This window comes from Leptosomus discolor, chromosome 2 (assembly GCF_034619465.1).
Source record: "Leptosomus discolor isolate bLepDis1 chromosome 2, bLepDis1.hap2, whole genome shotgun sequence".
NCBI classification, from domain to species: Eukaryota; Metazoa; Chordata; class Aves; order Leptosomiformes; family Leptosomidae; genus Leptosomus; species Leptosomus discolor.
The window spans coordinates 94,504,867-94,520,954 of record NC_141392.1 but is presented as its reverse complement, the minus strand read 5'-3'; the positions used below and the strand labels follow the sequence as shown (position 1 = coordinate 94,520,954).

General features: G+C 45.5%; 1 protein-coding gene across 1 annotated transcript; it reads left to right on the top strand.

The window, feature by feature from the left end:
- The first annotated feature begins 1,903 nt into the window (after nucleotides 1-1,903).
- Nucleotides 1,904-7,430, top strand: SDHAF4 (succinate dehydrogenase complex assembly factor 4). Its single transcript, XM_086461483.1, has 3 exons — nucleotides 1,904-1,945; nucleotides 4,478-4,630; nucleotides 7,249-7,430. Exons 1-3 carry the CDS (start codon nucleotides 1,906-1,908, stop codon nucleotides 7,356-7,358), a joined length of 303 nt encoding a protein of 100 aa, XP_086317609.1. The 5' UTR covers nucleotides 1,904-1,905; the 3' UTR covers nucleotides 7,359-7,430.
- The last annotated feature ends 8,658 nt before the right edge of the window (nucleotides 7,431-16,088 follow it).

The window sequence follows — 16,088 nt, the reverse complement described above, 5'->3', positions numbered from 1 at the left end:
AGGTGTAAAGCATGCTTTTGTGATTAGCAAAGCAGAAATATCCTGGCACAAATAGGCACTTACGTATTTTATATATATATATAAAAAATTATATATATGTATTAGATCCCATAAGGAAACTTGAATTTGGTTTGTTCTTTGAGGGAAACTGGTGGTGCAGGAAATCCTATGATATTTGCATGTAAGTATATCAAGGAACAGGGTAAATTAAGAGAACCTTAAACTCATTTTCTCTCCCCTGATTTGTATTGCCCAGTGCAGTCCATATGCAGCCCTCTCAGTACGGTCGCTTTTGTGAGGGGTGTTGGACATCTCGAAGTCCCCAAGGATTGTGCCGTAGGACAGCCATGAGTGGCATGGTGACCCCAACATGTCCTTGAAGCGTGTGAAGTTCCTATTTGCACTCATGGACCATATGGTACACTGGCAGTTGCTCTCTGAACACCACATGCAATCTTGAATGTTTGGGACAACTGTGCATGTGTGCACGGCAGACTCCCCCTACTCCCCTGTATTTCTGCCTTCTGTTCACTAGATAGAAATTCGGACTCTTACATACATAGTTCAGTGTCATCTGATGCAGTGGCAGCTATGAAGTGCTCCATCTCACTCCTTTTCAGTTTGAGTCAGGGCTTCGTCTTCCTGTAGCGACAGTGACCCTGGCAGTGACAGGCCCAGCATCTTGCTGTTAGAATAAAGAAAAGGGTATCCCATTATTTTCAGTTTCTAATGTCCAATTAACCATGTTATAAAAAGCTGATTGAGAAAATGTCACGTGTAAGGCAGTCAGTTAAATTTAATCACTTTCAGTGTGTAGGCATTGGCAGGTGTAGTGCAATAAACAGGGCATTGCTGCTGTTAATTTACCAAGAAGATTTAACCTCTTCAGATGTGAACACAAAATGCTATTTTAGACTCCCATCTCCAAGAATAGCTGAGTGAAAGTTACCTTCTACAGCTTAATATCTGTAGACAGTGTTCTGTTTTATGGAAGAACAAGGTTAGCTGGAGAGAAGTTTGAAGAGTGACAACAAAAAGCAGATGTTGCCATATTCAAAACATTAACTGGAGCTCCACCCATGATATTTACCCCAGGGTTAGGTTTATACCGGGAGAGATACAAGGATCTTCACTGGGTAAACAGGGGAACGGAAAAGATGTGGTCTGAAGTCCTCTGGTTCAGCACTTGGGGTTGGTTGCTCAGTTTCTTGCTGCTTTCTTCCTAGGAGGGGAATAATGCGTGTTTGAGTGCAGAAAGGGCACCAGCAGCGGTATAGGATGGAGGGAGATAAAGTTTATTATTAAAGTAATAGAATAATGATGATAGTTAAGTAATTTTCTGGTAACTGTGAAGTTAGCCTGTAGTTTGCAAGGACAGACACGGGGTCTGTACATCACTATAGTATCAGCCTCAATTCTTTCATGTCCTAAGTAGCCTTTGTGTATTATTTCAATAATTTAATTATTTTCATTAGTAAAAAAAAAAAACAACAAAAAAGCTAGGAGAGCTGCATTACACATCGAAGGGGAAAAACGGGTCCAGGAGCAAACTCTTCATTGCACAGCACAAAATGAGACGCCTTTGCTCCAGGTTGGAGGGGGAGGGGGGAAAGAGGAGAGTTACATTTTATTTCTCGACCGCCTCTAAGAGCCCGGAGGTACCTTCGTCAAGAACTTGGCTCCCAAGGCGCCGTTCGCCTGCGTCCATCGGGGGAACGGGGTTGGTTTTAGGGCCGGTGGAAGCGGCGCCGCCCTGACTTGGGACCGCGTTTCCCGCCTCTCCCCTTCAGGCAGGCGAGCGGGGGCGGGGCTCGCGCGGCGTCACGCCGCCCGAGCCCAGCCCCCGCTCGCCCGCCGGTTGCGCATGCGCCGCGCCTCCCTCATGCGTCCCGGCTCGTCGCGGGCATGGCTCTGCGGCTGCTGAGCGGCGCGCCGAGGGCAGCGAGTAAGAGGCGGGCGGAGGGCGAGAGGGGCCTGGTTTTACCTCTGAGGGGCTCCTCAGCCTTTTCTCCTCTTCCTCACGCAGGGGGGTAACGAGAGAGGAGCGGTTACCGGCCGGAACTGTCGGTACTGGGGTTGCTGAAGGGTGCCCAAGATGGCGGCGGGTGATGGGGGCCGTGCGCGACCCGCAGTGTGACCCCCGCCTCTTCATCCCGCTGCATCTGTTAGGGGCAGTGGGGTGCCACAGCTTCTGTCGTCGTCGTTCCCCCTCCATTTCCTACAGGTTTCCTGCCTTTTTTTTCCCTTACAGATATTCGTATTCTCTCCCCTGTACTGCAAACCTACTGCTATCAGGGCTCACTGTCGGTTCCGGAGGTTTTTTTTCTCTGTCATTGCTGTGAACTTTTAAACTGTAGTAAAATATTAAGCCGTGGTTTAATATTTTTAGAATAGTTAGAGGAAACTTACCGTGGCCTTGGAAGTTATTGGTGTGTGCCCTTTATATGAGGAAATTCAGCTGATTTGTGTATGGAGAAATAGAGGCTGGAGGACAAGTAAAGTAGCCTGCATAACAGTGTCTGTTCCACAGGCACGCTCAGCTTAGACTGTTCTGTAGGGCTGCATGTCAGACCACTTCTCCTTCAAAAGCTGAGATTTCTGGCAATATTCCTGAAACAGACTGATACAGTGTATGTTAATAAGGGAGGTGGGGGAAAAAATGTTAGATGTTTGTGGCTCGTCCTAGGCTATATTTGGCCATTAGGTTCATGGCAAGATTTGGCTGATGCTGTCCCCCCCACATCCCAATGAGTGCTCAGCTCCCACTGCATGAATGGGTCTGTGGGACAATTGAAAAGCCTGGATATTGCTGATGTTGGCTGTGCAGCAACTTTAGAGACTTGAGATTTTCAGATTTAGTTATATAATTAATAAACTGGATGGCTTTGTGACTGTCCATAAAGGATGAGGGAGTCAAAGTTCAGTTTGGAGAATGTGGTTTACTGACAGAGTTGATTGTTCATCTCATCTTTTCCAGAGGTACTTAATGTTGAACTTCTGTCACCTCTGTGTCCAGAAGAATTTATTTTGGTCCACAGCATCAAGTGTTGCAAAGACGAAAATGGATTTTGCCCCTTTTCTGCTGACTGAGATAATCAATTTCATATCAGTGCCTTAATCTGACTTTTATTTGAACTGGGGCTGGAATATCAGCTTTGATTTAATTTTCTAGCTAGCTTCTTTTTCAGCTTGCTGAAGAATGACAAGACCCCTGGCAGGAGTAGAAAGATCCAATGTTTGCAGAAGGATTAGGTTCTTCACTGTTGATAGTCCATTATGTCATGCTTGAAGCCAAAAAAAAAAAAAAAACCAAATTACTCCTTTGGGGCATTGGCAGCAGTTGGCAGGCATAATCCAGTTTGTGACTGTGGGGTTTAATCTTAAGGCTGTGGTATTTTAAGATGAATGAATATGCTGATTCTGGGAGTACAGGTGGATTGTTGGTTGGTGTATACATGAGTCAAATCCACGCTGCTTGAGAAGGTTTCCTGATACCGGTCTCTTCAGCAAGGTAGAATAATAATTTTTCTGAGTGCCTTGCACCCAGGCTGGTACAAAGAGGATCTTCTGTTTGAATCTTCCTTCTTAAGTCAGAGCTGCTTTAGGCACGTGTCCATAGCCAAAACGTTTTTGGAGGATGGTATATGCTCACTGTGGATATTTGGCTTTTTAACCAAATGTAGAAATCTCAGTCATTTTGAAAGATCCTCATAGGAATTTTTCACATGTTTATGACTCTTGAATGATTTATGTTTTATGGTATTTGTGTACCTCCATTTTTATACTATTTGAAAGATAGAAAAGATAAGAAAATGTTAGTAGGACTTAAAAGGAAAAAAGTTTATGTTTTTAATTAAAGCGTTTGTATGCAGTTATATAATTGCACTTAAACATGCTCACGGTTTGTCCTGCTGTTGACTACCAGCTGAATTACTGTACTGTCATAAGGGAAGCCCAAATATTCTCTACCAACATTCTGGAAAACTTGTTACTAAGGAAATAACATTTTCTTATTTAAAACTTTCCTTTGGGAAAGCAGAAGCTTTTTCTGAGTCAAAAGCTACTGGAAATGAACCAAGACCTGGAAATCGACAGGCTTCTTGGAGGAGGTTAGGACTTCTCCAGGAAAACAGAATGTACTGGTCTGTGCTAGCAGAATTACTATTTAAAGTCTAAAATACAAGAAGATAACAGTGAAGATAAGTTCAAGCAGTTTAAAATACACTGTTTATGTGAACTGAGTTATACAACTAACACAGTTTTGCCTGCATATGTTTCTGGGGCCAAAAATAATTATCTGTGCTGATTTCGTAGGTGTTCATGAGTTGACTGTTAAATTAGTATTTGGAGTTTGTTTTTCTGTCCTCTGCTTCCTAGTTTCTGAAGTGAGGGTTTTTCAGAGGTGCTCTGAACAGTTCTAGAGCTGCTCGGTGTTAAACTCTCACATTTATGCTACACATGTCCGTTTGTTTGATAGAGTCATCGCTGCTTTACAGCTCTCTGAGGAGCACCAGCTGTAAGACGGGAGGAAGATCTGAACCTGCTAAGCAGTCACTTAAGAAACCGAAGTTACCAGTAGGTCGATTTGATGAACCAGAGGAGTCCAGTGTAGAGAGGGAACCCCTGGAAAGTAAGTCGTGTTTTACAACATTGAAAGCCGTCTTCTAAAGGCAAGACCCTGCGATGCAGGACTGATGTCGGTTGGAGAGGAGGGGCAGGCATTCAGCACGCTTCAGAATCGCATCCTAAGCTTGATGGTTCTGAAAAAGACAGGCAGGGCAGTGGGCATGAGTTGCTGCAAATGATGCATGAGGGAAGATGTCTTTAGAACCAGAGTGATCAAACATTGTAACAAGTCATCCGTGACCCCTCTCCTCTGGGAGGTGCTCAGAATTTGCCCGGGTGTCCTGGCCCAATACCAGCCTTGCTTTGAGCAGGGCTGGGGCCAGATGTCTGCCAAAGGTGCCTTCCACCATAAACCATAGCGTGATTCTGAGAACTAACTGGTGCTGCTCTGTTACAGTGCAGCTATAAATGGTGGTAGTAAAGTCATGAGGGCACCACCTACTTTTGTTATCCAGAAAGCCTGTTCTATTTCTTAGTCCACAAGATTTCTGAGTCACGCTGTATTTCATGGTCAGTCTTTCTGTTAGTCTTGCAGGTAGCATTTTGAAAAGCGACCACAGGTAGTGAGTGTACTGAGCCACTCGGTGGGGTGCAGGGAGACCTGCCGAACTGTGAGTCATGTTGCGTTCCAGTGACCTTAGTGGTTGCATTTAGAGAACCTGGCACGGTAGAGGCACAGATACATCGCTGCTGAAGTCACTAGAAACATACATTTTTTTATCAAGACAGGAGAAAGATAGAACCTCTTTCTTCCTGCTTTTTAATTAGCCATCTTCCCTTAACTAAAAGTGCTAGTCATGCCTTATCTTACCACAGTGTGATGTTCTGCTGCTGTTTACAGTAGTGACAACCCATGTTTATCTATTTTGAGGTCTCTAGGACAAGCTTTTTTAATAGATCAATAGATTACTATGAATATCCAGGTGACAAAATGACTGAAAAATTGTAGTATCATCTCTGAAATGGTTGCACGCAATTTCAGATTGTGACTCACTTAGAACTGACTCAGAGTTGGAGTTAAATAGTAAGCAGCTATGTCAGTCTTGTCCTTTTATTCCCAAGAAAATAAATGGCATCACTGCTTCATTTAAAACAAATGCATAATTATTATCTTTTGCTTTTTGCTTAGGTCTTCTAGGTTTAGAGTAAGACTAGAGATTTCTTTTGGCTTTAAATTTAGTTGTACCTCTCTAGTTTGTACATGTAACACCAGCAGTAGTTTGTTAGAATGCTGACTGCCCATTGCGTTATTAGGAAAAAACCCAAGAGTTTAGGCTGGCTGGCCGAACTCCCACTGCTGTGTAGCTGCCATGGAGAAATCTTCTAAGCTTCTGCATCCACTGTCAGCACATCAGTAGTGCTTGGATATTGGGATGGTGACATCCACAAAACGATAATAGATGCATTTGTGCTCATTGTCCTGCCAGAGGTGCTCAGATACCGACATCTCCTGTCCTAGTCTGCAGGAATTTTTGAACAGGCATCCCAGTACCCTTCTGTGTAGCCTGTAGTTGCGTGAGGCTCCCTCCATCACTGTCCTTTTTCTCTGCTCTCTGGGGTTTCTGTTGCTGTCTTCCTCATTCTCAGCCCTCTTTTTCATTACTTGTGCACACCAGGGCTGAGTTAGGGATAGGGCTGAGGGAGCCCTGAGCCACGTGTGCATACGGGAGGCTCTGGAGAATCTGCGTGGGGTACAGTGAGCTTCAGGGAGCCCTGCAGCCTAGTGCAGGGTGAGAAAACACTCGGCCTAGGGTAGTGCGAGGCCACAGAGTGCTTTGTGGCTTGGCTGCGCCTAGTGGGATGGCCCCTGTGCAGCGTGGGTGGCCTGCGTTGCTGCTCTCGCGAGGGCCCCGAGTAAGGGAGTACGGAGTAGCGTAAGGATGTTGACTGCGAGGTGCGCAGAGCTCCGTGGTGCTGGAGTAGGTGGCACGAGCTAGTAGGGTGCCGGGAGAACTACTAATGTGTGAGCTTAGCACTCGCTTACCAGAGAGGTCTGAAAGTCCCGACCATGCCCCAGTTATGAAGGGTCTCCCTCTCCTGAAAGGGCACCACAGTGACTTAGCAAGCTTGGGTTAAGTTTTGGAAGGTAAAGGTCTAATTTTAGCTATTTAGGATTGCACGGTACCTCCCGTGACTGTGGTGTCTAGTCTGGTGTTGATGAATATCAACACGGTATTTCCTGAAAGACACACCAGCATCCATGACCACGTGGTGTTTTAAATACAAGAATAATAGAATCTTGACTAAAATTCAAGCTAAAATTAAAACCTGAGTGCTTAAAATTAGAGACCTCAATAAACGCAGAAAGCGACCTGGTGTCTTAGATCTAGCGAACGTAGGTACAGCGTACCTGAGCGGCGCAAGGCCTCGCTATGAATTCATGACAGACTGGTGCTGTAGTGCCTTGGGACATGGAGTCGCTTTTTTATTTGCGTAACTGAGTATGATCATACATACTGCCTCTGAAATTACTTTGATATGGCTGGGAAATGTTCAGCTCAAGGTTGCCTTTAAAAATGAAAGAGAATTGATTTTGTATTTGGAAAAGAACTGAAGGTAGATGGTGACATCTTTATATTTGTCAACATTATAGGTATTTTAATGAACTTTCTGTCATTTTAGAATTCCCTGATGGAATCAATCCTGCTACAAAAGAAAGGGGTGGACCTAAAGGCCCCGAACCTACCCGTTTCGGAGACTGGGAGAGAAAAGGACGTTGTATAGATTTTTAATGTATAAATGTGTCTGTATTGCTAATAAAATATTTCTGGTTGTTGAAAAATACCATGTACAGAAAAATCTCACCTGGATTTGTTGTGAAGCTTCTTGTTTCTGTCATGCTTGTGATGAATTTTCTGAGAAGTGCTATGTAAATAAACATGATGCTGCAACTCGCGTTTCAGAGCTGTGACTTGCTCAGCGTACCCCTGATCTGTAATGCTGTTCCCACTCTGCAAGTATAAATGCAGTTACAGCGATGTGAAGTCGTTAGTCAGGATCTTACTGAGGTGGGTAAGGGCTTGGATTTCTTTATGTATGTAAACATGTATGTGGTGCCTTAGAAGCGCAGAAGGAGCTTTGCAGTCTGTGAACCTGGACCCCGTTCATCAGAGGTGCAGCCGCCTCCGAGGAGGTCGGTGCTTGGCTGGGCTTGGCGCTTAGCGCTGTGTTCACTGGCAGAACCCCGCGCCACCGGGAGCCGTCCCCTCTGTCTCCGTTAGAGCAGGCCGGGGTTCCTTCCCTGATCGTGGAGCAGGGATGGAAGCTCCTTTTGATCTCATCCCGGACCGGGGGCTGTAACTGGCGTGGTGGAAATGGAGGCTGAATTCGGAGAGGGCCAGCAGCGCGGGGGTGCTCTGGGTGCGGGTTTTGGCAGGCCGTGCTTTAGACCCGAGCTTACCCCGTGCTGTTGGTGCTCTCTTCTTCTAGATAAATGGAGGTGCCTGTTTGAAAACTGGCTAAATGCTGCTTGGGGGAAAACAACATTACTTTCTGGCACCTTGTGGTCGAAGGGCACTAATTACATTAGATGACCTGATATCACAAGTGTTAAAACTAAGTTACCTGGCATTGAACCGAGTATCTCTCGATCAGACTGAGCTCAGTTCTGCGTTCAGGAATTTGCCTCATTGTAAATACTGTAGTGGAGTGCAAGCCTACCACTTGTGTGGGTACTAATTAATAAGAATAAGCCATCATTATTAAAATGTGTGAACATGTGCTGTTTATTTCTGTGCAAGTTCTTTTTGATAGCCTAAACAAGTGGATCTTCTCTAGTCTTCAACTGTAAATGTTTTCTTCATCCCTGTGTGATTCCTTCCTGGTGTTTTGCTGATTTTTCAACCTCTTTTGATTTACTCTACATGCTCCAGTTTATATATTCACAATTCCTATTAGCTGCTTTTGCCCCAGCACCACAGTGGGCATTAAAATGGAATAAATGTTTCTTGGAGGGCCTGAGACAGTGTCACCCTTTATGGGCTACGTTTCTTTTTCCTATATGGACGTTTTTGCCTTTTGCTATGCCAAAGCAAGCTGTACCTGACTGAAAGTCAGCTGCACTTAGGCCCTTCTCTTGTTTTGCATTGCTCTGGCTGTGTATGAGCGTGCAGCTTTGCCCAGCTTTGCCTTTTGCAGGATTTTGTTAGAGCGCTGGAGGGTGTTAGTCCTGTCACAAGTCTGTGCAACCTCCCTAGAATTTGCCCGACTTGCAGCCTGTGGGGGAGCTCCTTGTTGAAATCTGCCCGTTTGTATGCCCAGCGTGTGTTCTGTTGGCAGTATCATGCTGGTTGTGCGCGAAGGTGTTTGACTCGCCATAACAGTGCCCTGCAAAAGTATTGACTGTTCCGTTTGTCAACTAAATACCTCGCTGAAGAGCAAAATGAGGTTTCCCGAAGCCTGTTTTTCATAAAAGATGTTAACTAGGGGTAATTACAATTTGAACCTTTAATTTATAAATTCTACAGCATGGTTTGGGTATTGAAAAATGGGTCTGTATTTTGGCCTGATTCCTTCTGGTTGCCCTTCTGCAGTGCAACAGTTATGTTTTCCCAAAATCTGCTGATGTTTTCAGTCACCCAAAGATACGCTGCATCAGCTATCTTCAAACTTTAATATGTGCTGTTTATTAAAATACTTATTTCTAGTAATGCTTTGCCTCTTCAGTTGCTAATGGGTTGGGAAATACTTCATCCCACAATACATCACATTTTCAAGAAGGAAGCAGAAGTTTTAACTGGAAACTTCTGTGTTTTCTCTATCATTATTAATAGGCTTAATGTCTTCATTAGCGAAGAGGCACTAACACTGCCACAGTTATTTGAATTTTGCATTCTAAATCTTATTCTCCATATCCATGGGTTGCTGCATGAGTTCATTATCTTCTCTTCCCAGGTTTTGTCCTTCCCAGCATGCGCTCCGTGAATGTTTACTTAGTTCCACTTCTTGGCATTCCTGATTTTCAGTTCTAACGGCTGCCTTCAGCACAGACTGCAGCTGCAGTCCTCCCCGGCTGCAGCATTGCGCCTTTTGGGTTTAGCGCCTAAGAACTGGTCTCGCTTCTCCGTGGTTTTCCTTCTGTTTCGGTTCCCTTCAGTCTCCCCCTGCTTTGCAATTAAGGGCTGACCCGAGGGCTGGCCAGGCCCCTGCGATGGTGCCGCTGCCGGAGCTCAGGCGGGTCCTAGGCGCTCCCTGCCCGCATCCGTGGAGCACCTGGATTTGGAAAATAGTGCTGAGAGCACCGTCAGTCCGGACAAGACAGAGTGCCTCACAAAGGCAGGGGTTTCGCTTTCTTTCCAAAAGTGAAAAGGCTCTTGCTAACCAGTGTTGTAAATAGCTGTCAAGGGGCCAGCACTCAGGAGATAGAGAGTACCACTGCAGTCCTGAGGAGCTTCAGGCCCTTTTTGCCACGTTCCAGGCCGGTGCCAGTAACTACCAAGCATTTGCTTCATTTGGTTAGGGAGTGTGTCAATAAGAGAGAAGAAACTGAACATTTGGGCAAAATAACACCCAACAGCCAAAGAGTGAATGCCAGGGGAGCTCTCTGCGTGGCCTGGCAATCTGGCGTTTGCTGAAGAAAGGAGCCCAAGGCTCCGGTAATCACTAAGTTCAAATAACATCCTGTGGGGCTGCAAGATAACTTGTGACTCCTGTCAAAACCCATCACGGTTTGAATGCAACATCCTCCCTCTCTACTCTGCCCTGGTGAGACCACATCTGGAATATTGTGTCCAGTTCTGGGCCCCTCAGTTCAAGAAGGACAGGGAACTGCTGGAGAGACTCCAGCGCAGAGCCACAAAGATGATTAAGGGAGTGGAACATCTCTCTTATGATGAAAGGCTGAGGGAGCTGGGTCTCTTTAGCTTGGAGAAGAGGAGACTGAGGGCTGACCTCATCAATGTTTATAAATACATAAAGGGCAAGTGTCAGGAGGATGGAGCCGGGCTCGGTGATGGCCAATGACAGGACAAGGGGCAATGGGTGCAAGCTGGAGCACAGAAGGTTCCACATTAACATAAGGGAAAACTTTTTCACTGTGAGGGTGACAGAGCGCTGGAACAGGCTGCCCAGAGGTTGTGGAGTCTCCTCTGGAGACACTCAAAACCCGCCTGGACACGTTCCGGTGTGACCTGCTCTGGTTGGTCCTGCTCTGGCAGGGGAGTTGGACTAGATGATCTTTCGAGGTCCCTTCCAACCCCTAATGTTCTGTGTTGTAGGGCATAAACAGCCGTTTCTGCTTTGTTTTCTTGCAGTGCCTGCAGTTAGGAAAGAAGCACTTGAGCCCTTTCTCAGTGTGTCTTCCTGCTCCTCCCAGGCGATTAGCATTAGCAGTTCACTGGGATAGAGCATTAGAGTAAAGCGATGGCTTGTGGCATTAGCCATCAGGTGAGCCACAGGTATGTTTTTATCATAAATACTGATATAATCTATTTTTTAGCTCTTTTTGTTCATGTAACAGTGTAAAGCAGCAGGGGTTGTATCCATTCTCTGTCCAATTTCTGGGAGACAAAATTGTTCTGCCTGTGTAAGGAAATTCTTGTAGGACCGAAGGATGCTTGCTGCTGCATTTTGTTTTCTTTACTACAAAGCTGTCTGTTGCATTTCTGCAGTAGGTGTTCTCTTTTAAAGCTAAACTTGTTTCTGCTAGTTTGCATAGATACATTTGGTACATTATTAAAATGATAAAGCCTTTATTGTTTGAAGGAGTTGCTCTGCAATTATGCTATTATGAAATACATGAAGTGGCACTTTACAGTTAAAGAAAATGTTTGCTCTGTATTGCCTTGTTTGGAAAGTATGTATTTCAGTAAGGATTTTAGTAGGTTAAAACGCAAGGTTTATTATATAGTTGAATCAGAGTAAAATTACCCGTTATGGTAGCAGGTGTTTGTAAAGGACCATAGAATGTTGTTATAAAACTTTACTCCTTTTTCAGTTGACTGCAATAAACAACCACAGTGATCTGTAGTGACAGGTATGTTACGTGACTTTCTATGACACTTATTTTGGTATTGTTGTTTAAAAAGGACCACAACACTCTGTTTTGAAGTGTCGGGAAAATAGCAAACCTGTGTGTTCATCTATAAGCAAAGAGGATTTGGAAGTTCTGTGGGTTTTGTGATTGTTCATCAGTCACCAACATCGCATCAAGCATATCAAAGCCTAAGGAAATGATCCGAAATGCGTTTCTGTGTGCTCGTGGTGATCAAAACCATAAAAATTTATGGTCACTTTGATGCTTTTGTAACATGCCATGTGAAAACACCTTTGCCTAGCTGGTGGTTGGTGTTCTGGCAGACCAGCTGAGATGCGCAGTTTCCATGCTCCTGTCAGGTGGGGCTGTGCTCCCTCTTGTCTCTCCATAACTGATGGTAGGGGGCAGTCACGTGTATCTTCCCAAGGACTTTTGTGGCAGAAAGGGTGCCACGGCAGAAATGGAATCATAATTACAAAATCTGGTTTTGGCAAGTCCTGAGAAAAGAGCTGTATTTAAAACAAGTGCTGTGAAGAGCAGAACTAATGAAGTCTTGTTTCCTGGGAATGTCTTACACTTCCTGTAGATCTAGCATCTTTCTCCATGTTCCCTTGTTGATTGACAAAATCTCCATCAGGCCAGAGACAGGGCAGCTTTCTGCCCATCTTTTCCCCCCTGGGGGCATGGTTTGGACCTCTTTCCCAGCCAATGATTTTCACAGAGCTTGCAGGAAGTTAATTACCTTGGAAACCCTCGTCTCCTTGACACCTTTGCAGAATAGGTTGAAGCTGCTCACTGACTTCTAAAGTCATGGGGCAGCACAGATATTAGCCTCCCATCCTTTGGTAACCAAGCTGATGAATAACTTTGACCATATATATTTTCTTCAGAAATATTCGGCATCTCTCTGCATTTTTCTGCTGTGAGAACGGATTATTTTTTTTCCCTCCAAGAACATCAGAAGTGCCAATTAAAGCTTAGAGCAGTAGGACTTCGACATGGATTTTCCAGGCATTAAGTCTCCCAGTCAGCTATAGTCTTGGGCCTGTAAAAAATCACATATTTTACTGTTGCTATTTTTAGGCTGAGAATGCTCAAAGAAGCTCTTTAAGGTCCTTACTTAAAAAATTAGTTTATAGTAAAGCTGACATACCTGGCCATCAACACATAGTCGTAATTCTCAAATGTTAGTCTCCGAGAAGATTAAGTGAGCTATGAAATGAGCTCGTGGTCAGGTTAGTTTTAGGAGCCAGATACTGAACTATTACTTACTCTGGGACTCTCATAGTCAGCTGCTTTAAAATGAAGCCGCTTACCCCGCCATCTGTGCCTGTGTCATATTAATTGCCATGGAGGGAGGTGCCTCTAAAAAGTAGCGCTGCTTAGTACAGGGAGAGGAGTTCTTCATTGCAGATGGTGAATGGGAGGAAGTTTTAAGTGTGTCCTCTCCGTTACCTTCAAAGGCTGCAGAAATAGCTGTCCTAAGCGAGATACCCGTAGACAGACGTCAGCTTTGTGGTGCTGACAGCGGAGCAGCCAGGGTGTCGGTGAACACAGGAGGTGAACCACTCGCTTCCTTCTCGGAGGGCGGGTTGTGTTGCAATGAGGCAATGGGACCTGCAGCGCTTTTGGTGCCTGTGCCCTTCCCAGTTGCTGCTAGCAGGGACGGGGACGTTCAGGGCCAGCTCTCTGGCACCTGTAAACGGGAGTTTGCTTCCTTTAAAATGAGAGGAAGGCGGCTGAAGGTAAGACTTTCGATTCCTTCTGCCTGCCCACCTCACAAACAAAGGCCTAAAGCAGCATCTAGCCAAGAGGGTAACACAGGATGTATTTGTATGCCGGTGACAGCAAGTATCTCAAACCTAGGAATTTGCGGGAGTTTCTCCGCTAACAAGGAAAGGGTGAAATGCGTCAAACTAACAACTAAGCTGTTTTCATCCAATGTGCTGCTGAAAGAGAGAGCCAATATCAAGATAAAACTGCCCGGCTGGAAAAAAAATATATATATATTTGCTCAGCAAACCTTTGGTCTGTGTGACTTCCTCATGAGAGGTTAAAGAACAAAGGATGGTGTGTTTCCAGTTTCCATTTGAAAGCTGGGAAAATTTCACCGTCTCCTAGAAGATATGTGAACAAATGTTGCTTAGCTCAGGGAACATCCTGCTTTCAGCCTATTTTTTTTCCCCAGGGCTTTCACTTGCAGGTTCCACAGTATGTATGTGTGATCTTTAGAGAGATTTTTTCCCAAATGTTTTTCTTGAAATAGGACTGCAGTATAATGACAGGTAACTGTTTGGTCTGGCAGGCATGTTGCTTCATCCTCTCTGTATATGGTGATGTCATTTTTTCTGCCTGGTAATGACAGCTACAGCTCTTATTTTTAAATTGCATGTTATTTAATCTTGCTTTTAATTTTTGCTTAATCCTTGAAGACATTTTTTGATAGATACCTTTAGTTCCTTTAGAGTAGTAACAGGATACTTCACAAAATTCGTCACAAATTGCAGATGTTTCTCCCTCTCTCCTCTTTCTCTGAAGGTAAAATTTGGATAATTTATGTTTTGTATGTGAAGATCTTGTTGACAGTCAAATAAAACAGGTAATCCCCATGGACTGGAACTCCTCCATCCCTGAGTTGCATCTGACTCTCACATTCAGGTTCATTGTTCTAGTAAAATGTAGCTCTTGTGGGAAGTCAAGGATGCAAAGAGGGAGAAAGAGATGCCTCTACAAGTAGCACCCATCTCCTTGAAAGTTTTACACATAAACCCAAACTCACTTTACGGAGTCCTTTAATTGGGCATTGATGAAGGTGGCTTAAACTGTTACAGTGACCTTATTAAAGATTTTTCAGAGCACGTGGCTGTGCCCCAGTCTGTCCAGTACGGACAGGTGACTGTGTCAGGGCAGTCCCAAAACAAGTCACTCAGGCGAGTTTTACCAGTTGATGGCTTAGCTTGCACAGAGAAACCCAGAGCTAAGGTAGTACAGATCTGGCTGGCAGGTACATTGTTGGCTCACCTGTGAGTGACTGTGGGTAGAAACATGTCTTAAATGGCACAGAACTTTGGGTAAATGGGCTTCCCAGAACATAGTGACATCATCAGTGATGCTCATGGCTGCTACACGTGATGTCAGCTCAGATGCTGGACCTGACCTTTCCATTTGAGCACTGATGCAGTTGCTCGTAACAGCATGACGTCGATCTCTGAGCCGGGCAGTTACCTTCTGGTCTGATAACGTCGCCTCCATTTTGAAGCTAAGCTGGGATTTATTCCTCCTTAAGAACAGAAATCTCAGAGGCGTCTGTACCCGCCACTGTTTCGCGAGATGTGCTGCGTCCTCTTGTCCCCTCGCTCAGGAAGGCCTCTGATGGGAGAGCACCTGGCAGGGAGCGGCTCAGTTACCCACTGAACAGGTGCAGGAGGGCAGGCGAATGCGCATTTGGGCAGCTGACGACCAGATGGTCCTTCCTGCAAAACCATTTGTGGTAAAGTGTGGATAACAGCGTCCGTGTCACAGAGGCCTGCTGTGCTCTGCGAACCCTGCGCGAGGAGAAAAAATGGAATACTCTGAGCAGGATTCACGCAATGATTGCGGTGCTTTGCAGGAAGCCAGAAAGCACAACAGTACAGGGATGCAAGGGAGAGAAAAGTATTTCATTTCCCCGTATCAGTGAAAATAAGGGGGGAGAAGGAAATATCTGGAGCATTATGGTAGCGTGCTGTGTCACTATACCTATCTGAGGCAACCCTCTGTGTGTGTATGACTAACCAGTTGCTATATATATTGCAGTACTTGAGTCTTAAAATGCCTCATTTTGCCTGTTTTCTGGCCCGCAGCCTCATATACTTCAGGGCTGAAGAGAAAAAGAATTTTTTTGATTGTTTCCACCAGTGACAGCTTAGTTGGGCCGGGGCAGACAAGCACCCGAGCAGGGAGAGGCCTGGGAAGGGGTCACAAGTGTTCACCGAAGGAGTGTTGTGGGAGCCCCTCTGCTGCCTGCCCTGGCTGCACAGTGCAGAGGCCCACCAGCGCCTTCAGCAGCGAATGGGCTAACCTTTGCCAGCGGATGCTGGCTGTGGGTGTGGAAGGGAGGGGAGGCAGCAGTAGGCTTCCCCTCCTGAACTGGCACCAGGCCTGGGCTAAATGGCTGCAGGGGCTGGACCCTGAATCCCAGGAAACAGGTCTCTTTCTGGAGTCCTTCCTTCCATTCCTGAATGGCAAGGCCACTGTAACATCTAACTGACTGTTCCTCCTAGCCTCTTCCTTGTTGCAGCAAGTCCCGCAGTTCACAAAAACCCCAGCTGACCAAGGAAGTCCCTCAGCTTGTCCACCAGCAGGTCCCTCCTCATGCACCTCCTTTAGCCTGAACTGTTCTGAGCCCTTGAACTGGCAACACGTGGAGCTGAGTGGTTGTCCTTCACTAAGCAGAATGGTCCTGACCAACAGTGCTGCATACCTTTCAAGTCTGGTCATCAGAAGAAAA

What these genes read in the sequence shown, in the direction of transcription:
- SDHAF4 (XM_086461483.1), top strand. Translation starts at nt 1,906, where the DNA reads ATGGCTCTGCGGCTGCTGAGCGGCGCGCCGAGGGCAGCGA. An exon ending in CGGCGCGCCGAGGGCAGCGA is followed by an intron (nt 1,946 to 4,477) that starts GTAAGAGGCGGG and finishes TTTGTTTGATAG; the next exon opens with AGTCATCGCTGCTTTACAGC. An exon ending in AGAGAGGGAACCCCTGGAAA is followed by an intron (nt 4,631 to 7,248) that starts GTAAGTCGTGTT and finishes CTGTCATTTTAG; the next exon opens with AATTCCCTGATGGAATCAAT.